General features: G+C 35.4%; 1 protein-coding gene across 1 annotated transcript; it reads right to left on the minus strand.

The window, feature by feature from the left end:
- CALB1 (calbindin 1) lies at positions 1–25,646 on the minus strand. The gene is made up of 11 exons (XM_033202684.1): positions 25,364–25,646; positions 24,764–24,840; positions 21,073–21,147; positions 11,159–11,242; positions 11,004–11,060; positions 7,905–7,982; positions 5,431–5,486; positions 5,306–5,345; positions 5,126–5,179; positions 2,013–2,084; positions 1–1,697 (listed from the first exon to the last, which is right to left on the minus strand). Exons 1-11 carry the CDS (start codon positions 25,440–25,442, stop codon positions 1,584–1,586), a joined length of 786 nt encoding a protein of 261 aa, XP_033058575.1. The 5' UTR covers positions 25,443–25,646; the 3' UTR covers positions 1–1,583.
- Between the last annotated feature and the right edge of the window lie 1,347 nt (positions 25,647–26,993).

Consider the following 26,993-nt stretch of genomic DNA (forward strand, 5'->3'; position numbering starts at 1 on the left):
TTAAGGTTATTTTCTTCTTTCTTTATTCTTAGTAGTTAAACTCAATCTAACGGCAGTGCTTCCATTTACACGCTAAAGGCAAAGCCAATCTCCCACTCAACATCATTTGATGAATTTTAGTTTTTGGCAGATCTCGTTTCTGTTTGTTCTTGAGGGAAACATTATAGTTCACATTTTTTTTTGTTGTTATTTTTATGAATTCAGAAAATAAGTGTTGTTTTTATAGAACGGGGACATTCAAGCTGACCCAGAACGATCATTAACTCCTAGGCAGTAACTGTAAATTTCACATGGACACATCTCTCATAGCTCCCTGTTTCACAATCAAAGAAATCTAAAATCACCAACTGTTACATGTCAACTATAACCAGTATAGGATATTCTAGCTACAAATATGTGAAACTGTGACTTAGATGTGTGTTAAAGAATGTTTTAGAATCTTCTTGCTAAATAAGATAAATGATTACGTTAGCATTTCTTTTCAGATGTTATTTTTTAAACTCATTTGAAACTATTTGCAGATAGAAATAGAACTATTTTGAATGCTGATCTCAATATGAAATATAGAATCCACAGAATACACAAAAGTATTGATGATATAACATTCAATAATCAGGATGCTATGAATTTTACATTAAAATTTAATTATGTAGTAAAAAATAGAGTTGTTATAGCTAGAAAAAAATATTTTTAGAGGCAGCAGATACCCTTGGTGGAAATGAACAGTTCTACATAGAAAGAAAATCCAGGAAGTATGCAAACTAGACACCAGGATACGCAGTGTATTAGATTTAATCAGAGATTACACAGAATATGACATGAAACAACAGTTGACTAGAATAATTATTATCTGCAACACGTGAAAACAGTTTAGAAAATTGATTTAGGTCATATTCTCTGACAGTAGGCTTGTTGGAAATACAGGCATAGAATCAGACAGATTTATGTGTCATCTAGTGCTCCCTTCCCTTGTCACCGTATCAACTTGAACTGATAGTTTTGTATGGATCCAAGCAGTAGACATGCTGTTGATTGGTAAACTAAATCTGTAATGAGACTGTTAACTTCATAAAGCCACAATTAACTATTTATTTATATTTTGGTGAGTATTTTAGATGCAAAAGCACATTCCTCCTAATAGTTGGAAATAAGCTTAGAAATATTTTGTGGGACAGTTCTATGATTGTCTAAAATAAGAATGTTTGGCTTGTCATACATAATTCCATTATTCAGTGACAAATGTGCATTTGCACATCAGAGACTAGAATTTTAGACATTAATCCTGGTGGAATTTTTAGGGAAATCTTGTTCAACTATATTTATGAAAGCAAGAATATTTTTTAAAATTGGGTGTACTGACTGGTCTAAGCATAGACTTTCTTCTTTTCAATCATATGGTTACAAAAACTGTATATTACAAACAGTATAGAAACAAGCTGAAAAGAATGAGCCACACATCCTGGATAATTATCTATATGCAGTTAAATTTACAGATATAAAAGAAAATACAGACTACTCCCTTATAGTGCACAGTTATTTTTTAGATACAGTGTATCACTAGCAAGTGGTTGCGACCACCAACTCTAGTTATCCCCAGCACAGAGAATAAGAGCAAGATCTGTTCGGTACAGCTTCCCTCCGTCCGACAAAGCCATTATGTTCTTCTTGTATGTTGTAATATTATTAATATCCAGCTCCTGTATAAACATAAATGGCATTGTAATCCAGTTAAATATGGAAGTTAATTAACCACTGTCAAGTGATAAAATTCGAGATGAAACTACTTGTTACATCAATCCATTAACAAAAGAGCTGAATTAAATTCTTATACAAATGTGAATAATCACAAGGTTGTTTTTAAAATCTATTTATCACAGTTACCCTGATTTAGGCCAGAACCAAACTGAGTTAAGAATTGAATTCTATTTCTGCAAAGTAGATTATGTGCGGTTGGTTTTGGATGGATCCATAGAGTCTGCTTAAAGAAGTAAGTGCCATGGTAAGTAAGTTACCTGTTTATTCTTCTCGCACAGATCCTTCAGTAAAGCATCCAGTTCATTTTCATCTATGTATCCATTGCCGTCCTGGGAGAGGAGAAATAAAATATACAACCAACTCCATCGACAGTAGTGGGAAATGAAGTAAAATGGAAATAATAGGAATCCTTAGAAAGTCTCCCAACTGCATATTTGGCAGATAATCTGTTATGTCAGACCACCCAAGTTTTTTTTTTTTTTTTTTTTTTTTTTTTTTTTGAGACGGAGTCTCGCTGTGTCGCCCAGGCTGGAGTGCAGTGGCGCGATCTCGGCTCACTGCAAGCTCCGCCTCCCGGGTTCCCGCCATTCTCCCGCCTCAGCCTCCGAGTAGCTGGGACTACAGGCGCCCGCCACCGCGCCCGGCTAGTTTTTTTTTTTTTGTAATTTTAGTAGAGACGGGGTTTCACCGTGTTAGCCAGGAGGGTCTCGATCTCCTGACCTCGTGATCCGCCCGCCTCGGCCTCCCAAAGTGCTAGGATTACAGGCTTGAGCCACCGCGCCCGGCCCACCCAAGTTTTTAGCTGCTCCAAAGTTGTAAAATATGCAAGGTGTTAGTTACCTCTCATTCAACACCTTACATTTGTAAAAGATCTTGAACTTTTCAAAGTACTTACACATGTAATTCACTTAATGTTAACAATATCATATCTTCTTCTAGGACAAGTGAGGAAACTGAGGGCTGGGGAAGGTATGTGTCACACCAGGTGGTGGCAGAGTTCTACTAGAGCCCACAGTCCAGGAGTAAACAAATTAGAAGCAAAGGATGTGACCTAGTGACATCACAAATAACCTTTATCTTGGTGGATATTTTCACCTCGCTTAATCTTCATTCAATCCTGCAAAGTGGTGTTATTATTATCTCTTGTTTACAAATGAAAAAATTGAGGCTCACATGAGTTTGGTATCTTGTTCAAAGTCTCAAAGCAGGTAAATCATAGTGTGGGATTCAAATCAGGGGTTTATGTAGTTTGGGCATACCATAATACCTTTCCTATGAAAAGAATGAGTTGGTTGTGTAATTTTCATAGTCATTTTTTCCAAATTCTTCTCAAGAATCAAATTATAGATAAGAACACAATTTTAAGGCATCCAAATCGGAAAGAAAGAAGTTAAATCATCCCTGTTTGCAGATATTATTTTTATAGAGAGAAAACCCTAAAGACCTCACAAAAACTGTTGGAATTAATAAACAAATTCCATAAAGTTGTAGGATGCAAAATTAACAATGAAAAATTAGTTATGATATTAAACCATCTGAAATGGAAATTAGAAAACCCCATTTACGATAGCACCAAAATAATAAAATACTTAGGAATAAAGTTAACTGAGATGAAAAACTTATACACTAAAAATCACAAAATACTGATCAAAGAAGTTAACAGAGACACAAACAAATGGAAAGACAGCCTGTGTTTATGGATTGGAAGGCTTAATATTGTTAAAATGTCTATACTACTCAAACACATCTACAGATTCAGTGCAATCATTTCCAAAATCCCAATGGCAATTTTTGTAGAAATAAAAAACCCTGGCCGGGCACGGTGGCTCATGCCTGTAATCCCAGCACTTTGGGAGGCCGAGGCGGGTGGATCATGAGGTCAGGAGATGGAGACCATCCTGGCCCACACAGTGAAACCCCGTCTCTACTAAAAATACAAAAGTTAGCCGGGCGTGGTGGTGGGCGCCTGTGGTCCCAGCTACTCAGGAGGCTGAGGCAGGAGAATGGTGTGAACCCAGGTGGTGGAGCTTGCAGTGAGCCAAGATTGCACCACTGCACTCCAGCCTGGGTGAGAGCGAGACTCCATCTCAAAAAAAGAAAAAAATAAAAAAAAGAAATAAAAAACCCTAAAATTCATGTGAAACCAGAAAAGATCCCAAATAGCCAAAAACCATCTTGAGAAAGAAGAACAAACCTGGAGACATCATACTTCTTGATTTCAAAATATGTTTCAAAGCTACAGTGATTAAAACAGTATAGCACTGAAACAAAAATAGAAACGTAGACTAATGAGCTCTCAGTTTCACATGTTATGGTCAACTGATCTTTGATAAGGGTGCCAAAAACACAAAATGGGACAAGGATAGCTTTTTTCAACAAATGGTGTTAGGTAAACTATACAGCCCTATGCGAAAATGAAATTGGACCCTTAGCTTACACTATATAAAAAATAAATTTAAGATAGATTAAGAACTTAAATATAAGATCTGAAACTGTAAAACTCCTAGAAGCAAACAAACATAAGGAAAACCTTTATGACATTGTTCTTAGCAATGATATCGTGGATATGACACCATAAGCAAAGACAACACAAGCAAAAATAGACAAGCGAGACTACATCAAACTAAAAAAGCTGCACAGCAAAAGAAACAACAGAGTGCAAAAGCAGCCTACAGAATACAGAAATATTTGTAAACCACATCCCAAAAAGGGTTAATTTCCAAAATTTATAAAGAACGCCTATAACTCAATAGCAAAAAATGAATAATCCAATTTAAAAAATGGGTTAATGACTTGAGTAGACACTTACCCAAAGAAGATATATAAATGGCCAACAGGTAAATGAAAAAATGCTTAACATCACTAATCAAGAGAAATAAAAATTAAACTAACAATAAGAGATCTCCTCACACCTGTTAGAATGGCCATTATCAAAAATACAAAAGACAAGTGTCAGAATGAAGAAAAATTGGAACTCTTGTGTACATTGCTGGGAATGCAAAAATGGTGCATCCACTATGAAAAACAGTGCGGAGAGTCCTCAAAAAATTAAAAATAGAACTGCATATGATCAATCTCAGCACAAGACAAATACTGCATGATGCCACTTGTATGAGGTATCTAAAATATTCACACTCATAAAATAGAATGTTATTGCCAGGGCTGGGGGAAGGAGAAATATGGAGTTACTAATCAATGGGCATAAAGTCTTAATTATATAAGGTTAATAAATTCTAAAGATCTGTTGTCAAGATTGTCTCTATAGTTTATGGTACTGTATTTTATACTTAAAAATTTGTTAAGAGGATAGATCTTATATTAAGGGCCTTACTGCAATAAAAAAGAAAGGAAAAAAGTAACAAACTTTTACCTGATCATACAGCTCAAAAGCCTTATTGAACTCTTTCCCACACATTTTGATTCCCTAAAGACAGAGAAGAGAGTAAATGTTAAAATGTTATTACTATGTTTCAGTATGTTTCCCTTGACAAGTCTCCCACAGTGTAGCTTTTCAAGGAAAAATTATTTAAGGTAGTAAAAATTTAAGTACCTGGAATTTAAGAAGAAAATTCTCCTGCACTGGTAGTAACCTTTTGAGAGAAAAACATTATATTAATATATTACATTTTTTGAAAAGGATCTACTTATAACATTTTTCATGGTTCCTAAACTCACCTGGCCATCTCAGTTAATTCCAGCTTCCCATCATTATTTGAATCAAATAGTTTCAGCTGAAAGAGAGAATGCCATTATTCTAGCTATTTGAGGAATAATTTATTGCATGAAGGAGATGAACTTTAAAATAAAGCTGTTTGAGTTATCAACTACTTGTATATATACAGTAAAAATTTAAAAACTAGCGTTTTTAAAACTTTAAATGCAAATTTCTAATTCTGTAATGTGTCAATTGCTAGCGTTTATCAGAATAATATAGAATAGTCAAAAAAGAGAAATAGTGGTTTTAGCTATGTTTCTAGAATACTGTCACTTTTTTATTGCAAATACATTTATATGTGTATCAAGATGTGGGAGGGATGGTGTCTGGCAGTTTTTGCACTTCTGGAGTGTCTCCAATAAGAAAATAAATATTTATTTCACCCGTTTAGATCATAGAATAGCACAAACAGAAGCAGAAAACAGATAACAAATAAATCCTTAGAGAATATAATTTTTGAATAATTTTGAATTGTTTTATTTTCTATTGGACATTAGGAACTCCATAAAGCTCTCCAACTCTCCATTGCACTTATGTATACATCATTCACAAAGACACATCCAGATGTAAACACTCATACCCGTATTTGGGAAGCTTTCATCTTTTTAGACAGTAGCAACTATTGCTATAATATGTTATACCAAAGTAGTATATATGAATTACATTAAATATATAAAATGTATATACTAAATGAACATTAAATATGTGAAAAATTAGCAATATTTTTGTTTTTAAAGAACGGAATGTGTCCAGTGCTATAATGGATACAGATTTAGTGACATCTTTTTAAAGAGGAAAGGAAGGGCATTCTATGGTTTGAGATGTTCTAAGAATCTTTTGTAGGAGGCAGATTTTTTCAGGGTCCCATGCTGACAAAACATTTTATCCATTGACCGTAAATTCTGATATTGTCACACTATCAAGATACTGGACAGCTGAATCACTTAGTTTTGTGCCCATGGGGAAATATTTCCCAACATATATATTTAAATTTTAATTAGCTCTTGATTAATTTGCTTCCTGGATTTGAACTGGTTTATGACATTTAATCAGATATGTCAGGCCAATCCAACAGAGGAAAACTCCCATCTGAGTGGGTTTTGAAAGGCTGCTTCAATATTGTACCTGGAAAGGAGCCTTTCTTTAAATAGGCATCCCTTAAGATTGGAACAAAATAGAAAATTGATAAATGTAGGTTATTGTCCATTACCAAAAAGTTATTCAGAGCTTAGACCTGCTGATTGTGACACATAGCAAGAAACTCTCCTCCATTTGTTTGCTAATGCTATTGTAAGTGGAGATGTAATGAGGAATTAAAGATGACCATGAAAACCTTTTTGGTTGTTTTGAAACTAAAGCTTAGCTCCACTTTATAATAAATAACACTAGTTGGTGAATAAGGCAATAGTAAAGTTCTAGTAGTTCCCCACTCCAACTCAGATAAAAGTAAGCTGAGATGCTGAAAGCAAACCTCGGTTACATCAAGTATAATCAAAGACTTTATTAGATTGTTTCTCAGAGTAATTAAAAAGTCTAACTCCTTCAATCTAATATAACAGTAGCTTTTATAGTATAGAGCTATGTTTATGGTTTGCTGATTTAAACCCATGGAGTAAGAATTCACAGTACTGAAAGCATGTATAAATATATGTATCTCCTGGTAGTCCAAATTCTGTGATGAGTCAAAATGAGCAAACTTCGTCCAGTAGAAACTAACTTCATAGACATTGGTTTATTTTATCTGGAACCTTATTTATTTGCTTTTTTTTTTTTTTTTTTTCTGAAACAGTAGGTGCCTATGTGTAAAGCAGTTTTCTTGGCTCTATTATCAACATTCTATAATTGATCTTAGTTATGACTGTTTAGCATAGCATCAGCCTCACGGCATATTTAGATTTCCTCATTCAAAGCACCCATACAAAACCCCAAAACAACAAAAATCAAAAGAAAGAAGGAGACCCATTTTAAGTTGCTTAATCGATAAAGTAGCTAGACAGTCCTTTAAACTCTTAACAAAGTGTGATTTCCCAAACTATGATAAAAATGGATTTAGGACCTCTATAATAAGTGAGTTTTTGGTGATATAATTTATAAATATAGTGTGCCTTATATATGTGTAAGTTATATAATTTAGTGATATAATTACACTGGCTTTGGAAGAAAAACAAGTCATCTTTTGATAGATAAAAATTACATAGCTCTACAATGAAGAAAATGCTCATATGTTGAGTCTTAAAGCCAATGCCTGCAGAACTCAAAATGACAAGATGTAAGCATCCCTAAGTATTTCACTTTTCAAATGAAATGACACCTATGTGCATATGATGCCCACACCACCATTTATTTATTTCATCCTGTGTAGCCTTGGGAGTTAGCAAGAACATCATACTACTTCATGAGCTCTTGGGTACAATCTTTTCAAGATCAGTCTTACCATTAGGTCTGTATACTCGGCTAATTTTGTGTCATCAACAGTCTTGTTTGCTTTTTCTAGTAGATCCTTTAGAAAGTTCTGTTAAAACAAAGAACACTTAGATTAATGTCATTAATAATATATCATCTACTTTCATTTCAGAATGCCTTGGAACAGGACATACCAGGAATGCCAAGAAAGTCTCTTTTTGAGGGTAGAAGCAGGTGAGTAGAGGGACTTATAATAGAAGAAAGACTAAACCAGGTGGTCCTCCTGGCATTCCAGCAACGAATATACCTTTGACAGGAATAATACCTGCTTTTTACTGAGACTTGATTGGTCATTGTCTGTGCATTACTATGCTTTTATGATTTCAGTTTATCTGAATAAAACCTTTTAAAACCAGCCAGCCCAATGGATGTATTTCTCCTTGCTGATATCTTCACAAGTACTCATGGGATTGTTCTGCAAGAGACACAAGGGCCTTTGTACCTTTGGAATATGTGTGAAAAAATATCAGTAAACCTGATAGAGATCTATTTCTAATTTCAAATCCATTTTCTGCCCCCCAGGCTGTATTTACACATCAGTTTATAGCCAGCATGATGCTTGTTTCTCCAGAGGGCCAGTTGGATAGTTTTTGGCTTGATGCAGTCCAAAGTGCTTTGGTTAAAATGCTTCCACTGACTATTTAAATTAACAAAATTGGCCACAGATGATGTCATTGAATCTTTGAAAGATATATGAATCATATTAAAATAGAGATTAATGTGGGAAGATGAAAAAAAGATGATTATTATCTTGACAGCTGGAGCTTAGGAGTGAATTTATTTTTTTTTTAACAGAAACGTAAATCAAATAAAAGCTTTACAAGATTTGCCATATAAGTGACAGTGTAAGCACTTAAGCATATAATAGTCATTCATTTTGTTTAGTGCTATTCATTCGTAACTCCTTTATTTTCTCAGAAAATGAATTAACACAATTAGGAAAAACTAGGCAGATACTGTGCCCAGATATTATTGAAGGATTAGATTTCTTCGATTCAGCAATGACTTATCTCCTTCCTAAATGTTCCAGTTCTGGGCTGATTTGATGTCACCTTTTTAAAGGAAAGACACTCTTAGTTTGACAATTTTTTTTATAGCAAATATTCCACTTCAAATCCAAAGTGAAGCATGGAAAATTCAAAGTTATCTGTTGGGGTTGAATTTTATTTTTGAGCCTTATGGGGCTTTTGTCAGAGATTAATTGGGTTAAAAAGCCTCATCAGAGACTAAAATGGTGGTCACAAAAATAGCCTGGGAGAAACCTTGGGACGCAGAGATTCAAAGTCGTGTCTGAGAGCAAGTGATGTTTTACTCCATTATGGATCTTAAAATTAGCTTTCTTGAAAGATCCATTAAAAAAGAATGCCAACTTATCTTCAAAATTCCCCAGGGAAGAGGACTTCTATTTAGAATCTCTTTCAGAGAATAAAATTTAGAACAAAGAAGGAGACTTTTAGAATATTTAGAGGTCAGTATTGGAAATGAGCTAAAGTTTTCATTATGAACTAAAAAGGATATTTAAAAGAATATTTTTGGTCTAATAAAATAAAAACACAGTAGCTTAACTGTCAGCTTGTGGGTTGTTGAGCTGCAAGTTCGTAAAATACATTGTTTTTAGTGACTTCACATTAAAAACATTTACATTTTCAGGAGGATACAACTGAATATGTTTTAGCCATTTTGCCATGGCCCAAATGTCCTAGTTTCATCTTTAAAATTGTATGCTACTCAAACCATGTTGAACTATGACTAGAACTGTTTGATATTCATATTTCCCCACATAGCGAAAAAGCACCTCTTAATAAATGAAGTCTGAAAGCATGTAGTGCTGTGGGGGGGTGAGAGGGAATCATTCTTAGCATTATCAGATATTCTAGGTCCAAATCTAGGTTCTGTTCCTAGGCAGCTGTGTAATCTTGAAAAATCATCAAATCTCTCTACATTCCAATCTCACTGTTTGTATATTAGGAGTGATAATACCTGCCTTGCATATTTTTCTGTGAGGATTAAATTTTAAAATACATTCCAAGCACCTTGTACTCTGCCTGGCACATAGCAAATATTAACTCACTTATGTTTTAGTCACTCTATGTTCTAAAAATAGAAAAAGTAGGGTCTTTAAGATGGAGATGTTTTGGAGTCGGTTTGAGAAAATGAGAAGAATACTTCCATATTCCTGAAAGGTTAATAAATTGAGTTCATGAATAATACAATTTATTATATGTTGCATGTCACAAAAGCTTTCGTGTGCAGAATCTTACTGGAGCTTCACAATAAGCATGAGAGGAAGGATTTATTACCCTCATTTTAAAGATTAAAGAAAATTGGAAAGATGTAGCAATTAATGAGGTAAGACTTGATTTCAGATCTCTGTCTTTTCCTTTATATCCTCCTCTGTGATATCTGAAGTGATAAATTCATTTCCTAAGTTGCAGTTTTTCAAAGGTTTAATTATAGAAGAATTTTTATTTTTTACCATCATTGTTGTTGAGAGACAGTAGGTTGTATAGAATGTCTACAGGCCTTGGAGGCAGACAAGCCTGGATTTGCACATCAAGGCTCTGTCTGATTTCTGCGTGGCCTTCAGTATATCACTTAACTTCTCTCAACTCTTCCTCACTGGGGTAATACAATCTCATACAACTTATGCAAAGATTAAATAAGACATTATGTGTAAAGTAGTTAGCATACAGTAGCTATTCAGTAACTTTTTCTTCTTTCTTTTGTAAGGAAATTTATTTATATGTGTTTATTCTGAGAACTAAAACTACAAATTTCAATAAAATGAATGGATTTTTCGGCTTATCTATAATTCTATCTGTCTGTCTGTCTTATATTTGTGTATGTGATGGAAAATGTTAATTTCTTGCATTACTTTACAGAATTTCAAGAAGCAATTGAAGTTGCTTTTTTGATCTGGTACTTCATTAACAATGTCGAAGAGTAGGTGAAAATGTGACACTGTTCAACATTAGTTTCTTTTGTGGGAGGTTTTTTAAAAAGCTAGGAAACTCTTAGTTCATAACTGCATTTGAAAGGAAAAACTTAGCACAAGTTTTTATTTGCTTACCTTAAGCTCCTCAGTTTCTATGAAGCCACTGTGGTCAGTATCATATTTTCTCCATGTCTGCAAGTAATTTGGGGTAAGGAAAACAAACACATTGTTAATAAAAGGAACAATTTCCTACTTTAAGCAGCTTTCTTAAAGGGGCAGCTTTCTTATACCTTCATGAATTCTTCACAGGACTTCAGCTGCTGGCATCGGAAAAGCAGCAGGAAATTCTCTTCTGTGGGTAATATGTGAGCCAACTGGAAAAGATGTAAAAAGAGAGAAACGTGTTGTAAGTTGCTCAAAAATAAGTCTCTGCCATTACCTGCTGCTTAGTTTCTCTTCAACCTGTTCCCTCACAGGCTAGAAAAGTAGGAGAGGAAAAACATTAGAGTCGGCTTTCCCTTTCTGGTACTTTCCTATGGAGTGCTGTCGATTCTCCAATGCTCCTGTGCCCTTGTGTGCTTGGTTCTTGGGCCAATGAGGTGGCTGCAGCAAACCTGTACTCAGGTAGAACTAGCGCGGCCACTTCTTGTCTGCTGGACATTCAGGCAGATTCATCCTGTTGGCTTGAACCCTTCATGTGTTCTATGCCACAGATTAGGACTCTCTCCTTGCAGGGTACACAGAAAGGCACATATGGGGGCCATAAATTTCATGTGAAGTGAAAGAAACCATGAGAAACATAAATGTTGGGGAGGGGAGTGAAGGGGTAAAATGCATTCCCAAGCCCGAGGAGAAAGCCTACTATGAGATACGAGAGAAGATAAACCAAAGACAATTTTAAGGCAATGGAAAAGAAATTCACCAGGAATGGTGGGGCATTAAACAGGAATAGGAAAAGCCAATTCTCAAATTGTTGCTTTCTACTGAAAGGACATCCATTGCTTGAATCCAGGGCTGGGGTTTATTTTCTGATCTCCACGGCATGCCTCTATGACATTTTCCCTTAGATCTCATTTCATAACTTCAATCCTCCTCTCTTTTTTTTTTTGGAAGAAAAAAGGATTCCATATCCCGTTTTATGACTAATCTATTGCGTGCGGAGAAGGAAGGAGCTGGATTGATGGCCCCACTGCAGATGTGAGATCTATTTCTGGCACAGTAGCTAATTAGCTGTGGTCCCCAGCAACCCCGAGCCATTTCTGGACTTCAGTACCCTCATCACTAAAACAAGGACTTGAAATAGAAGCCAGTGTTTCTTGAATATATTGGGTTCAAAACGCCTTCTGTTGGAAGCACTGCATTTTCACCATTAAAGAAAGAATCTACACACACTGTATTTCACCTGATTTTCAAGATTTTATGAATTCCCTAGATCACAGGCCTGGACCCTCATCCATGGATTTTAGGCCAAGAGCCTGTAGTCTAGATCAGCCTTAAAGTCAAAGTCTACCAAGTTATAGAAAAGACTATCATAACTTTTTAAAAAAATTCATCATTTTAGGTTCATTTAAAAATTAAAAATTTAATATAAAATGCACTATTCTACTTTATATGCAAGGAATCTCATTTTTCTTGTGGCTCTGTATGCCCTTTAGCTTATCTTATTTTTAGATTTTTGAAATAATATTTCAAATTAAAACCACTTGGTTTATAGGCACTACACGTGTGGGTGAGACTAAGGGAAAGGGTCAAACCTCATATCAACATGTTTAATATGACCTAGTCATAAAACATTTTCTTATTTATTTATTTATTTATTTATTTTGAGATGGAGTCTCACTCTGTTGCCCAGGCTGGAGTGCAGGGGTGCAATCTCGGCTCACTGCAAGTTCTGCCTCCCGGGTTCACGCCATTCTCCCACCTCAGCCTCCCGAGTAGCTGGGACTACAGGCGCCCACCACCATGCCTGGCTAATTTTTTGTATTTTTAGTAGAGACGGGCTTTCACCATTCACAGGATGGTCTCGAACTCCTGACCTTGTGATCTACCTGCCTCGGCCTCCCAAAGTGCTGGGATTACAGGCGTGAGCCACCACGCCCAGCCTTCTTATTTATTTTTAAAGGAAGGTCACTAGTGTGGATAGATAATATATCTAAAAAGTAAAAATCGGGGTTTATAATCTGCCAGTACTTTAAAAAAAATGTAATTAGCTTTTGGTACACAAACACATTTGCATCATTGCAGTGTGTATGTGTGTGTGTGTGTGTGTGTGTGTGTGTGTTGTCCAGGTCCATTATTAAGTGCAGGACATACTTCTGTGGCCTTTGCATTCTTTCAATTCCTTTGAATACTTGAATCAGAAAATTCTATATCTCAGAAATAATGTAATTTAATTCTATTCAAAGACCAAACTTTTCGATTGAGGACGCTAAGGCCCAAGGAAGTTAAATGACTTGACTTGATGATTGGCAGACTGAAAATCACTTTAATTTGGTGATTATTAATAGATTAAGTCAACAACATGCTTATTGAAGACAGTAATAGAATGGTTTGGTTGCTTCTTTGCTCTTGGACTGCAAATAATGAATTTGTTGGTGATTTTTACACTTGACAATAAGACAGTTTGAATGTGATAGGCTGTTTCTACTAATTGAAATCTAGGACGCCATTTTCCTTATAAAAATCCCTTCTTTTCCTCATCTGTAAGTGGGCTTCTAGTGGAAAGTAGATATAAATGATTTTCATTATTAAAGTATCCAGATATCTGGTAAGTTAGACCTAGAATGTAGGTCTCCCCATAGAGCTAATGGGGAAGAGGAGAAGGGAGGGAGAATGGCAGTGGGTGGGCTCGGCGTGGAGAGGGACTCTGGAGGAGGGAAAAGCACCCACGCCCCTCCAGTCTTTTGTTGAGCCTGGCCTCTTCTATAATAATACTTCCCTGGAGGGATTCTGAAGAACGTCTTCTTGAGGATTTTAAAGAAGATAGGACGAGAAGATAAAGTAATCCAAGAAAGAAGAGGGAACAAAGACGGAAGACAATAAAACACATCAAAGAGGAAGAAAATATGTCAAAGGCAGACATTTTAAGGGAAAGATTGAACAATGGAAATGGATGTTATGTATACATTTTGGAGGGTTCTGCATGATATAGAAAGTCTAGCCACATTTTATTATGGTTTTTCATGAATATAAGTGTTCATTTAGGAAAAAGGAGATAGCTAACACCAACTCGTCCTTTATTTATTGGTATGCAACTTGTTAGATACTTCTTACAGTTTTTGCGTGACCTTCCTCTAGAACATTACTTTCAAGAGGGCAGGGAATAATACTTTTCTGCATCCCCTGAATGTCCAGCATGGTATCTAGCGTGTCATATGCCTGAAATAAATGCTTGTGGATTGGTTGGTAATTTTACTTTATTAAAAACACCCACTTAAAAGAATTTAGAATATTTTTTGCTTATCTTCGTCATAATTCTCTATTTTATTTGGATTTTTATAATTAATGTGTGTTGCTTTGAACAAAAATGAATAATTTTTCTTTAAATATTTTACATCTCCAAATCCACTGAATACATAAAAACAGAAAAAACAAATGAATGAGCTAGTAAGCAATCACTAAATGTAAAATTAGGGAAATTGTCATATTTGTTTCAACATAAAAGTTCATGTAACTCACATAAAGTTCAGAGGTCTCCTAAATGTAAGATACAGAGATAGTAAAAATGCTCTTCATGTCTACTACAAATGTGTATTTCTTGCCCATACTGCTTTGGTCTTATTCTTAAATTATTAAAAAATACAGATTGTGTCTATGTGCAACATATTCAATCTGTTTTAATTTCACTGAACTGTTGTTACACTCAACATGATACCATCCTCTTTTATAAATGTTAGAAAGGAGTCTTAAGCATATAAAAGATTATTATGTATATATAGGATGTGGCTATAGTGAATGTAAAGAAATCTTTCTTAAGACACGTTTCACAATGTGGTGGTCCTGTGTTGCCTCTCAGTTTTTCTGTTAATGTGTATGAATCAATATTCAAGTTTCAGAGCTGGGCACAGTAATTCTCCAGTTGTAGCCTTTATGACCATGTCTACAAGGTGCCAAAGGTCTTTCATATCGGAGGTGTTAAGCAGAGTTGCTTTATTCTCAGATACGCTAAGTCACTGTTGTTTATAGAAGTACCCAATACTACTTATTCCAGTATTATTGGTGATTCTGTAATCTTTGGGCTGCCTGCCTGCTCTTTTATGAACTTCCAAAACTTTTTTTATGAGTTGGAGAAGAGAGTGAAGAATATCAAGGGGTTGAGTGGAACGCAGGTAGCTATGGAAATAAGTAGAATCCCTCAGAGCTTCATTTCTGAGAACTGGTTGCTTGTCATCAAGAGTAGGAAAAAAAACCCAACAATTTTCTACTTGCTTGTCTCCCCTACTAGTCTACATGCTCCTTGATGATGGAGTCTGTGTCTTATTTACTGTTTCTTTGGCCAGCAACTGCACAAATTGTAGTAAATATTTTATTGAAGCAATACAGAAAGGCAATTAACTATTTGTCTAGCGTCAGGATAGGCTGTAAATAAATGGAGGTAAAGTTCCTTCGGAGATAATTGCAATAACCTATTACTGAGCTGTGAACAGGGGTTGGGGCAGACATAGTGATATGCTACCCAGAACTCCCTTCAAGTGCTGGGCATGTTGCTGCAGCCTCACCTGTGAGGCCCCATTGAAGGAATAACTGGGCTGAAGAGAGCTGTGTCCCCAAGGAGGTGGCATCCTATGACTGATCAACATGGGGATATAAAGGGCCAACGGTCTCACTCAAAACTAGAGACATTCCTGAAGGGTCATCCCAGCTTCAGAACTCACTGTAGGGTCTCAGCTGATGTCCCCGTTGAGACTGTGACACAGCCTAGCTTCTCCCTCTGCCCAGATCTATTCTCTTCACTTCCATCCCAGGGATATTGATCCCAAGAGCACTTCCTAATAAACCTGCTCATTGCTACTCTTCCACTCAGATCTGCTTCCCAGGGAACTCTACCCATAACAGGGATCTTTATCTCTCTCTTTTATTTCTAGCATAATACTGAGCCTTTGCCTGATGTTTTGGAGTAAGTTGAAATCTCTTGCTGTGGCTCATTTGGCTACTAAATACTAGGCACTGTGCTGGTGACCACAGTCACCACTAGTGAGAACCAAATAGGGAGGCAGATACTTTCAAAGAAGTTTTCCCCTGACAATTTTAAAGCAGGAGATAAAAACAACAATAAAGCTAAGTACCAGTTGTGAGGAGAGTGTACATGAAAGGCAACTTGATTAGTGATATAAATTATATCACAGTGCATATGAGGCAGAATTCCTAACTTTTAAAGACAATCATGGTATGTTAACATTATTGAACATGTATTAGACAAGCATTCAATTCTTTTTTCACTTGAGAACCAGAAAAATGTTTTCCCTAGCCAGTGAGAAGTGAGTCCAGGAAATTTGAAAGGTAAATAACTTTATCAAAAATATAAAGCTCTTTCAGTTTAATAATTTGAATTTGACAAATGATATAATAAGTCGGGGGAAAGGCTTGGCATTCAGAAGATGGGGTCGATTTTGTAGTAAGTTATTTTTATATGTAACAATAACTGCAAATACATTTGTTGAGTTTTTACAGTGTGCCAGGGTCGATTTATTTGTTCAACATGTATTATTTGATACTGATGATCATAATAACCTTATGAAGTTAATACATTGTCATTCCTGTTCACTGCCAAGGAAACAGAGGTTCAAAGAGGGTAAATGGTCTGCTCTCACATAGATTATAGTTGGAGCCAGATTTGAAGGCAGAGTCTGACTTTCTTGGCTTTGAGACTTTGTTTCTTACCTTCATCACCCTCCATTAAAATCCTCAATCAAAAAAGTATTCCTAATAAATCATTTAGAAAAATATATGCAGAGGGAATTTTAAAATCAGATTTCATTGTCAGTCATTTCCCAAAATTCTGTGGTGGAAAAGTAGTCTTCCATTAAAAAGTATATTCACTATGGCTAAACTCACAGGCTCAAATCCCACTGCAGATGAAAAGAGGGAAAGGCTGGAGAACAGCTTGCTTCCCTGGGAGGGTTGTTATAGTTTTAGGATTAAAATAGCTTGTAGGTGCATTTTTCAGTGGATGCACTGACCTGGATGGATAGAAACAGTAAGAATGGAGAGGATGGTAGGTTCTCACACATTGCCAAAAGGATGAGGTGAAAAACTTACAGATTTGACATCCACTCAAGAGAAATACCTGTATTTCATGTGAACACCAAAGAAGAAAGCTCTATTATCTGCTAAATCATTCAGTCTTCCTTTTTTAAAATTATTTTAATCAGCCTTCTTTGCAGTAGAGTTATTATTCTGAATAAATTTGGAACTTTTTTTTTTTGAGGCGAAGTCTCGCTCTGTCGCCCGGACTGGAGTGCAGTGGCCAGATCTCAGCTCACTGCAAGCTCCGCCTCCCGAGTTTACGCCATTCTCCTGCCTCAGCCTCCTGAGTAGCTGGGACTACAGGCGCCCGCCATCTCCCCCGGCTAGTTTTTGTATTTTTAGTAGAGATGGGGTTTCACCGTGTTAGCCAGGATGGTCTCGATCTCCTGACCTCGTGATCCGCCCGTCTCGGCCTCCCAAAGTGCTGGGATTACAGGCTTGAGCCACCGCGCCCGGCCTGGAACATTTTTTTGACCGTCACATTTTTTGTTAAATTATCTTAGAATTTCGATGCTCCTGTCTTGAGTTTGTGTTAACAATCTCTTTATTTCTAAACTGTATTTGTGTGAATTTTTAAATCTATTTTAAGGCAAGAAATTAGAAAGTTAAGAAAGAAACATATTTGTTTCTAGGTAGCAAATGCGTGTTGTTAGAAAGTGTCAGTTAACTTTATCAGGTCAGAACTTTGAAAGTTAACCATTACATTTTCTAATCTTTTGAATGACATCTTTCAGAGACAAACCAATTTGGCCTATTCCATCAGGGAAGCAGACCACTGCATGAGTATCATTTAGTTTACTTTGATTAGATTTTGATGAGTTTGTGAGTATAACTATTAAGTGAGCATAACATATAAGTAAATCCATCTTCCTTTGCCTTTGAACACCAAAGTTAATGTGTGCTTGATGTCAGTAGGTAGATTATTATAAATTATAGAAAACATAGGATTTTGCATTCCTTTATAGCTGGCTAGAATTTTTATGTTCTATATTATTTATAGGATTTCTAAGCAAGTGATGTATGTCAAATAGGAAAAAGAAAGGATGAACTTCATTTAATACAGCTTTCTGGTTACACTAGAGAGCAAAATATAAGTTCAGGCATTTCCTACTCTCCCTGTCCCCATTTCCTACATGTAACCTGTAACTTTTAATTTCTATTTCCCAATTATTTTCAGAATTTCTCTTTTCTTCACTCTTAACCATCACAGAGTGAACCAACATGCATATGAACTATTGAAGCAATCTCCTATTTTTCCTCCCATTCTCCAATTCTCTTCTCTCAACCTAATGCCCTCTTCCAGATCCCTTACTCCTATGTCTTGGCTGATAACTGAGGTTAATGAAAAGAGTTCCAAAATCAGAGTGAGATCTAAGTCTGTGTATAGACTTTGTCACTCCCTGCAAGTGGGACCTTGGATACATTATTCGACCTTTTCGGGCTTCAGTTTCTTCATCCTTAAAATGAGGAATGTTGGCTAGTTCTTCCCAAGAGTCCCATCTAGCAAAAAGTTCCATGTCCTGGAACACTAAAATCTTCCGATCAGTTTATATGTATCTCATTTGTCTCCCTTTAAATTATTTCTTCTTCAGCTGATCAAAAGCTCTGCTGAAATCATGTTTCGAGGGCTTTGCCCAAATAAATTATCTGCAGAACACTTTCTGCATCCCTATTCAACCTGGCTAAACTTAGAAACTTGCCATAAGTAATCAACCAACTGAAGCTTGAAAACCTTTCCTTTTAATGCAGAAAATGTACAGATTATTTATTATTTAAAAAAAGGCAGAATAGTTTGGGGGAACATGTCTGGGTTCTGACTGTTCTACCATTTATTTCTTGCTTTTTCTGTGACCTTAGGCAAATTCTGTTGAAGCTTCACATTCCACAACTATAAGATAGGTCTTCATTTTATATTTAAATTTACTTAATTTTCTTGTTACAAGGATCAAATGAGATAACACATTTGAAAACACTTTGTCAATTTTATTTTATACAAATGTGAATTCTTTTATTTTTATTGCTATAAAAGCTTCCCACTTCTTTATTTCAGACTTCATTGCCTTCTCCATCCTCTTCTGTTATGTATATTTCTATATGTTTCCTTACACAGAAAGCTTTTTATTTCCTGTAACAGTTTCTTATCTAAAACTTCTGAGGAAATTTCCTTCATTAAACCTCTAGGACAATGCATCTGCTAAATGGCTTCTAACCTCTCGTTCAAAATAAAGCTTAAATAATAAGTCACAATGATTAGATTGTATCACATAAAGTAAAACCTGGATTCAAAACATGCTCACCCATTTTATCCTTTTAAAAATGTAAAATCCATGTGAATCAGACCAATGCTTTTTACTGCACAATCTAGTATCACTGAAGAAATGAAATTGAATAAATAGCTGAGTCCATTGGAGTCCTTCAAGGTGAAGTATGTTAAATGTAAGGTGACAGGCTTTCCTTTACTAGGATTATAAAGTATGTCAAACTCTAAAAGAGGCAATTCGTAATTTCACTGATGTCATATTTCCAAACTAGTTTTGAATAATTAGATTACCTCATCTCATTTATGTTTAATTTAAAAGTTATTTTCTTATCCTTGATGGTTTTATATCTTGATTAGTTGGCCTGTATGTCAATCTGTAAGTCCCATTACTATTATCTATTTATATAGTAATGAGTTACACATAGGTAAAGGGGAAAGTATGTACTCCAGGGAAAAATTTTAATTATAAAGATAATAATAGTGTGTCCTCTCTTAACTCTATTTGTATCAGCTGTTTAAAAATAAGTCATCACACACTGGGGCCTATCATGGGGAGGGGGGAGGAGGGAGGGATTGCATTGGGGAGTTATACATGATATAAACGTCATGCACATGTACCCTAGAACTTAAAGTATAATAAAAATAAAAATAAAAAAAAAATGTGTATTTCATATTGGTATCACAAGTGTCCTATAAGATCAATTATTTGAAAACCAGGTTATTTCTCTGAATCAAAGGTAAGTTATTACTAAATGTTGTTGAGAGCCAGAATACTTCGCAATCTAATACACTGAGAAACACTATATAAATAACATAATTATGTTATGATTTGGCATACTTTAAATTATGACCTTATTAATTTTTCAGGACAAAGGCTTCCCCCCAATTTCTCTAATAGGCTGCTGAGATAAAGAAAGAGGCTAAGACACCACAGGCTGGAAACACAGACATAAGGGAAGCAACAGCTCTTTCACAAATCTGAGAATACAGAAGAATTGAGGCATAATTGGTTTTGCTTCCTTGATTCACAGACAAAAATAAGTTGCCCTTAATAGGAAAAGTCAGTGTGAAAGGATAAAATTTGACACCCACAGTTTTAACTTTCAGAGACTCACACGAAATCTGTACCTATAACAGATCATAAAATATTCACTAACTCTAGTTAAATTCTTCTGTTTTTACTAAGGCCAATTGTCAAACAGGATGCAGCTTTTTGCCATGAAAAATAAGGACTGTAAATATTTCACAGGGACTACAAACATTTTATTTTATATTTTAAAAGTCAAGTCTACACTGTTAAGTGATAAGAAATGCTGATGGACCATATGCTTAGATACTGCATTGAAGTGAGGCTGGGTAATGGAATGTGATTGATATTCATCTAGAAGTCAGGGACTTGTTCCTCTAACTGTACCTGTTCCAGCAGACAACTGTATGACCAGAGACAAGCCATTTTATTTCTCCAGGGTCTCAATTTTGTAATATATGAAATTTAGGCCCTGGGTTAGGAATACTCTTAGATGTTTTTCATTTGTGAACATTTTTTAACTTTGTGCTTCTGAACAGAAGACAATGTATTACTTAGGTAAAATAAACCACTCTGAATGGGTCTTGCTATATCATAGTTGACTTGAATACAATTTCAAAATTGAAACTCATTTATTAAAATTAAATCAGAAAAATGCATAAATTCCTTACCTCTACAATTCCTATTTTCCCATCATCTCTTTGCCCATACTGATCCACAAAAGTCTTCATTTCAGGTGATAACTCCTAAAATTATATAAAAGCAGGTAAGAGGTTTGTAAAAAAAATACCCAGTTATGCTTGTGACGGTGTTAATAACTTACTGCAAAGAAAAACCAAAATTAGAACCATATAGAAATATGCATAATGATTAATTATTCTCATAAAAATTAAAGGCATAACTGATACACAGTATTTATTAGGTCCAAATGAAAGAGTTATAATCATGATTATTATTTCTCAATATGATTTATCTTATTATTAATTTTGAGAATATGCTATCCTTTGAAAGTGTAGTCAGAAACATTCCATTCATAACTTTTAGTGAATTTTAACATAATCATCACTGTCAATATACTTTAAACATGGCTTGCTTCACTAAAGATGACCTTATATTGATACACTATTTTGTCTTACAACATTTTTCTCATTCTAACATAATGTTTTATCTATGGAAAGTAATATATGTTTTCAGTTTGAATAAACAAAAATTATGAATGTTAAAGAGTAACTCACTTTGTAAGCAAAGATTGTTTTAAGCATAAAAGAGGCATTTATCAATTAAATAAATTTTAAAATTAAATATATTAGAGATCTATGAACTATAAACTAGTGATCTAAACATAGAACTGGTATTCAGGAGGTTTAATTTTTACCCTTGGGTCTCCAACATAGCCCATTTAAAATAGCCCTGTTGCATTAGCTGAAGCCTATTTAAAATAGGTCAGCCCTTACTAATGTTCTATTCTACGTCCTTGGGAAAGCAAATTAAGGTCTCAGTTTTCATCATAGCTAACAAGATGGTGGTATTATCTACCACACAAGTTTTCTCTGGGGATAGATAGGTTAATATAATTTAAGGGTTATATTGAGACTAAATATCATTTTTACTAGTATTCACAAAATCTGTTTGGAACCAGTGTAGACATCTTTAGTAGAACTAAGATAATAAATAATAACAAAGCAATATAATTATATTTTAGTCTTTATAAAACTTACTATGGATAAATTACAATTTGTATTTATTTCATTTTGTTATAGAAACAATTGTAAGAAAATGAAAGTGTTCAACCACAGCAATAGTGGGAATATCAGGTCCTACAGTTTTTTTTTATTTTTACATATACCTTAACATAAACAAAAACCAAAGCATCTGTCCTTAAATTTTAAAATGGTGTAATATCACTACTTTAACTAGCAGACTTGACATTTACTTTGTGAAGTTTCTGACAAGTATGTCAAAATCTATTTTTTAAACAGTGCAAAAGATATACTCATCATCACCACCAATTAAAAATGTATAAAAATGAGTGCAAATACAAAGACCAAACACTATGATTAGTATAAAAGGATAGTTTTTGAAAATATATTGCACTGTTATATTTCATTAATGTTATAGTCACCTAGTGAAAATTTTGAAATTTCATGTTATTAACAGAAAAGCCAAACAATGTTTCCATTAATGCAATGAAATTTGTTATTCTATGGCTAGAAATGCAAAAAGCCTGGTTTATAAGGGCAATTTTTGTGTTCTAAAGAAAGAGAAGAAATATATACAAGTAAGTTTAATGCAGTGAAGTTGGTAGTATAGTGAAACATGTATCTATTATACGAAACTCTGAATCCAGATCTTGATTTAGATTTTAACTACCCAACTCAAGAAAAATACTCAATTCAGAAAAATCCAGATTGTATTTACATTCCAGAAAAATGGTCAAGAATCAAGGTATTAAGCAACTTGATATAATCCTATAACTATGCTTGTTTAGTATCATTATGTTATAGTCTAATAATTGGAGCTTTGACTATTCCAAAACAGAGAAAAATAATTAAATTCTAAATCTCCAACATGAAGATATTGCTTACAAAAAGGTACAAATATTAAAATCGGAGGAAGAAAAATATATTTTAAATTTCATGAATATTTAAATTTCCAAACTGAAAATAGATTTCAATATTAAAATTACTTCTGGACAAATTAAAATATAATCATTTAGCTGCCAGAAGCATCTTCCAAGATTTTAATTCTAAATTTTATGGAAAGTAAGACTTTTCCAACCGGATTTTAAAATATGTATTTTTAAACTAGGAAGATAATTGCTTTTATTAGATTAGCCAAAGATACATAGAGCTATAATGACAGTATTGCATAAATTTATTTACATGGCAATATATAAGATCTGGGGAGGGTGAAGAGTATATAAAACATTTTTATGCTATTTTATTCCGTTGTATTATACTTTTAGATTATATAATATTAAATCTGGGTAAAACAATCCCTAGAGCACAATCTGGTTTAAAATCAATTTAGTCAATGATTTTTGTAACTGATAGTTCTGTAATGCATTATAACACATTTAGAACCCTCTGGGATTCTTTTGAATATGCTATACAGTGACGTATATTACACAATTTTCAATTTAGATAGGGCAAAAAGAGTTCTATTATTAAATTTTATATATATCACTCAATATTAGAGGTGGTGATCTGCTATATAATACATACATCATTGGTAGTGTAAAATCTCTTTCTAAACATAGTCAAGAAGGCCAAAGACCATTAACGTGTAACTCATCCCAATTCAACACCGCCTTCTGAAAGACAGTGTTACATAAACCTCAATAGAGTAGTACAATTTTTAACCCGTTTTCCTCTGGACAACCATCTCATCTATGTTTAAAAGCTGATTATATTTTATATTTGTACTGACAACATACTTTCTTAACAGGTTAATTTATGCCCAAAGGGAGTCATTTATAATTAATAAGAATTGTCATTTGTTTAATTAACTAATGGCTTAAATAACAAACATAGCCATTTTCAAAACACCATCAATTGCTGCCCATCAGAGTATCATTTTGCTTTTTTTTACAATACATGAAATTCTTAAAATTGTTTTACTTTTTACTTCTCTACCTTTTAGGTTTATTGCTTTCAACAGAAATGAAGACCTTTTCTTGCTAAATTCTTGCTCACTGTTAGGTTGCAAGTTGGGCAACTTTCCCTTAATGAGGACAAGATGTTTTCTCATCTCCCCAACGACATCAACATCACAACAATAAGAATTGGTGATAGAGTAAGAGATCCATAATCTGCAGATCTGTTTCTTGACCACCAAGGGGCAGAAATGCATTTCCACCCCCTTATTTCTCACACAATAAAACAGAAGTTAAAAATTACCTAATCAAACTCAGTGGTAAAAGTGGTGATCCGCTAAAGAATCTCATGCACCCAGTTTCCTTTTAAGACCTATTAAAGCAAGGACTAGTATAGAAAATATATATATATTTAAAACTGCGATTTCAGATAGCAAAGTTTTTCCCTTTAGAAAATCTCTCTCTCTCTCTGTCTTCCCTTCTCCCTTCTTCCCTCCCTTCTCTGTCCCTCCCTTCCCCCTCTTCCTCTCTCTCTCTCTCTCTCTCTCTTTCTCCCCTCTCTCTGTGTCTCTCTTTCTCAGTCTGTCTCTTTCCCCTTTCTCTGTATGCGAATTGGAAAAGTGTTCTTTCTTGCCTTTCGCAGTCAATAAAAGTTTACATTACCCAGAAAGCGCTTTACCCTGCTGGCTTTTTGTGAAAACACAACAATGTTTTAATTTGGGGGTTGAAAGTCTTTTTTTTTTTCTTTTTCGCAAACTTGAACCTACCAATCCAGCCTTCTTTCGCGCCTGCTGGAGCTCCTGGATCAAGTTCTGCAGCTCCTTTCCTTCCAGGTAACCACTTCCTGCAAAGACAAAGAGGCACTCTGGTGTCAGATATCTCATTCCGAGTGTCTTCCCCGTTCACTTTCCAAGACAGTTTTCTTTCTGGCGACCCGAGAGGCTCTCTCTTGCCTGGACATTGATTAACCAGCAAAGCGTACAGACGCGGCAGCGCTCCCCTCCTGGGGTATCAAACTTTAGATCCACTGAGGAAGACAAAGGAGGATGGTTGGGGTGCTGAGCGCAGCCACAGAAACTTTGGGGGAGCAGTGTCCCCCAATCCCTGCTCTCTCTCTCTCCTTCTACCATTACCGTTCCTGGAAAGACAAAAGTTTAAGGTTTTGGGATTACAGTGGAAACAATATAAACTTTCAGGTTGACGGTTTGGCGGCCAGTCGGGAGATAAGAAGATAAGATTAGGCAGAAGGGGGAAGAAGTAAAGAATAGAAAGGAGGGATAATGGGATCAGGAGGCTCAGAAAAGGGCAAAGAATGGGAAGGGGCATGGAAACGGGTCTTGAAACAGTTAAAAAGAGAAGATAATCACCGTCAGCGTCGAAATGAAGCCAGATCTCGAAAAACTGTGAGGCTGTGATGAGGGACGATTGCAGGTGGAATTCTGCCATTGTACAGCGGGGTGTGTGTCTGGGTGTGTGAAATGCGTGTGTGTCTGTGTCCGCGCGAGAGAGGGGTAAGCAAAAGCTCAGCGTGTGCGCGAGTCAGTGCTGCGGAGGGAGACCTGGGCGCGGGCGCTGCCGGGCGCTGTCCTCGGTGCTGCTCAGCTCAGCGTTCCTCCAGACTTCTCTCCCTACACCCCGCACCCAGTTCTCAGTATTTATCCCAACGGCCCAAAGCCGAGCCACGCCTCCTCCAGCCTCCCATTCCTCACTCCCCGCCTCTTGCTCTCACCAACCTTCTTCCCCTCCCTTCCAGTTTTCTGCTCGGTTCCCAGGAAAGCTAGTGGAGCGGGAGTTTGGGCTTGTTGGAAGCAGCAGGTGGTGGGAGATCCTTTGCTCGGAGATTGGATGCTGAAAACAGAGGCGCATTTTCCCCTACATCCTCCTAGTCCAGGAAGAATCTTATTCCTGAATATTATAGCAAAACTCTTGTTACCAAGAGAGGTTTTAATGTTCAGATAGAAGGGGAAAGCTGATGACGGGTAGAATCACATAAATGATTATTATATTTATGTGTGATTTCTCCAAGACTTCAGTATTTGTTTGAAAAAAAAAAAAAAAAAAGCACGTGAAAACTTGGCACACATTAGAATAATTTGATTAATGTATACAACGAGTTGAGTGCTATCAATAATCACTCTATTTTGTGCCATCATATCAATGTTTCTTAAGATGGTTTCTATGAACTAACCTTGCCAGTATGGAAAAGCGAGATTATGATTTTCTTTTCAGCATGACGTAGAATTGTAATTGGAAAGTAACATAGTTAAATTATAAAACCTTAAAATCTTAGAGAAGGAAGTCATCTTACAGATACTAGAGTTTACTGCCTTTCAGTTTAGAAAGAGTGAGTAAACTAAAACAAAGAGAAAGGAAGGATCTTACCCAGGTTCATAAGCAAGTACGTTAGTGCAACAACCACAGCCCCATTGAGTGGCCTTAACACACATACATCTCCTTCTTTCTATGCCGAGCAACCCATACTGGAGAATTTTTCAGAAATTGGAAGTCACCATCAGAGCTGGAAAAACTATCTAACTAAATGTATGCTATGTTATATGTATATATATGTGTAATATATGTGTGTGTATACACATATGTGTATATGTTCTGTATTACATACACATATGTATATGTGTTGTGTATTTTAATATAATTAATGATATATTTAGATTATTTCTTATTTACATAAATACTTCTGGAGTATTTGGCTTTGAGTCTTTTGAACCTTGAAGTCCGCTAGAAATGTATTCCAAATGTCTGATTACAATTGAACTAAAACAAAATGAAAGAACAAGAGAAAATCTACACATAGCCCATATAAGCTTAAAGTGAATTAAAATGAATTTACCGGCCGGGCGCGATGGCTCACGCCTGTAATCCCAGCATTCTGGGAGGCTGAGGCGGGTGGATCACGAGTACAGGAGATGCAGACCATCCTGGCCAACATGGTGAAACTCATCTCTACTAAAAATACAAAAATTAGCTGGGCATGGTGGT

The sequence above is a fragment of the Trachypithecus francoisi genome, unplaced genomic scaffold, assembly GCF_009764315.1.
Source record: "Trachypithecus francoisi isolate TF-2019V2 unplaced genomic scaffold, Tfra_2.0 Lachesis_group7, whole genome shotgun sequence".
Classification (NCBI taxonomy): domain Eukaryota; kingdom Metazoa; phylum Chordata; class Mammalia; order Primates; family Cercopithecidae; genus Trachypithecus; species Trachypithecus francoisi.

What these genes read in the sequence shown, in the direction of transcription:
- CALB1 (XM_033202684.1), bottom strand. Translation starts at nt 25,442, where the DNA reads ATGGCAGAATTCCACCTGCAATCGTCCCTCATCACAGCCTCACAGTTT. An exon ending in ATTTTCTTCTTAAATTCCAG is followed by an intron (nt 5,180 to 5,305) that starts GTACTTAAATTT and finishes CTCTGTCTTTAG; the next exon opens with GGAATCAAAATGTGTGGGAA. An exon ending in TGTGCGAGAAGAATAAACAG is followed by an intron (nt 1,698 to 2,012) that starts GTAACTTACTTA and finishes ATGTTTATACAG; the next exon opens with GAGCTGGATATTAATAATAT.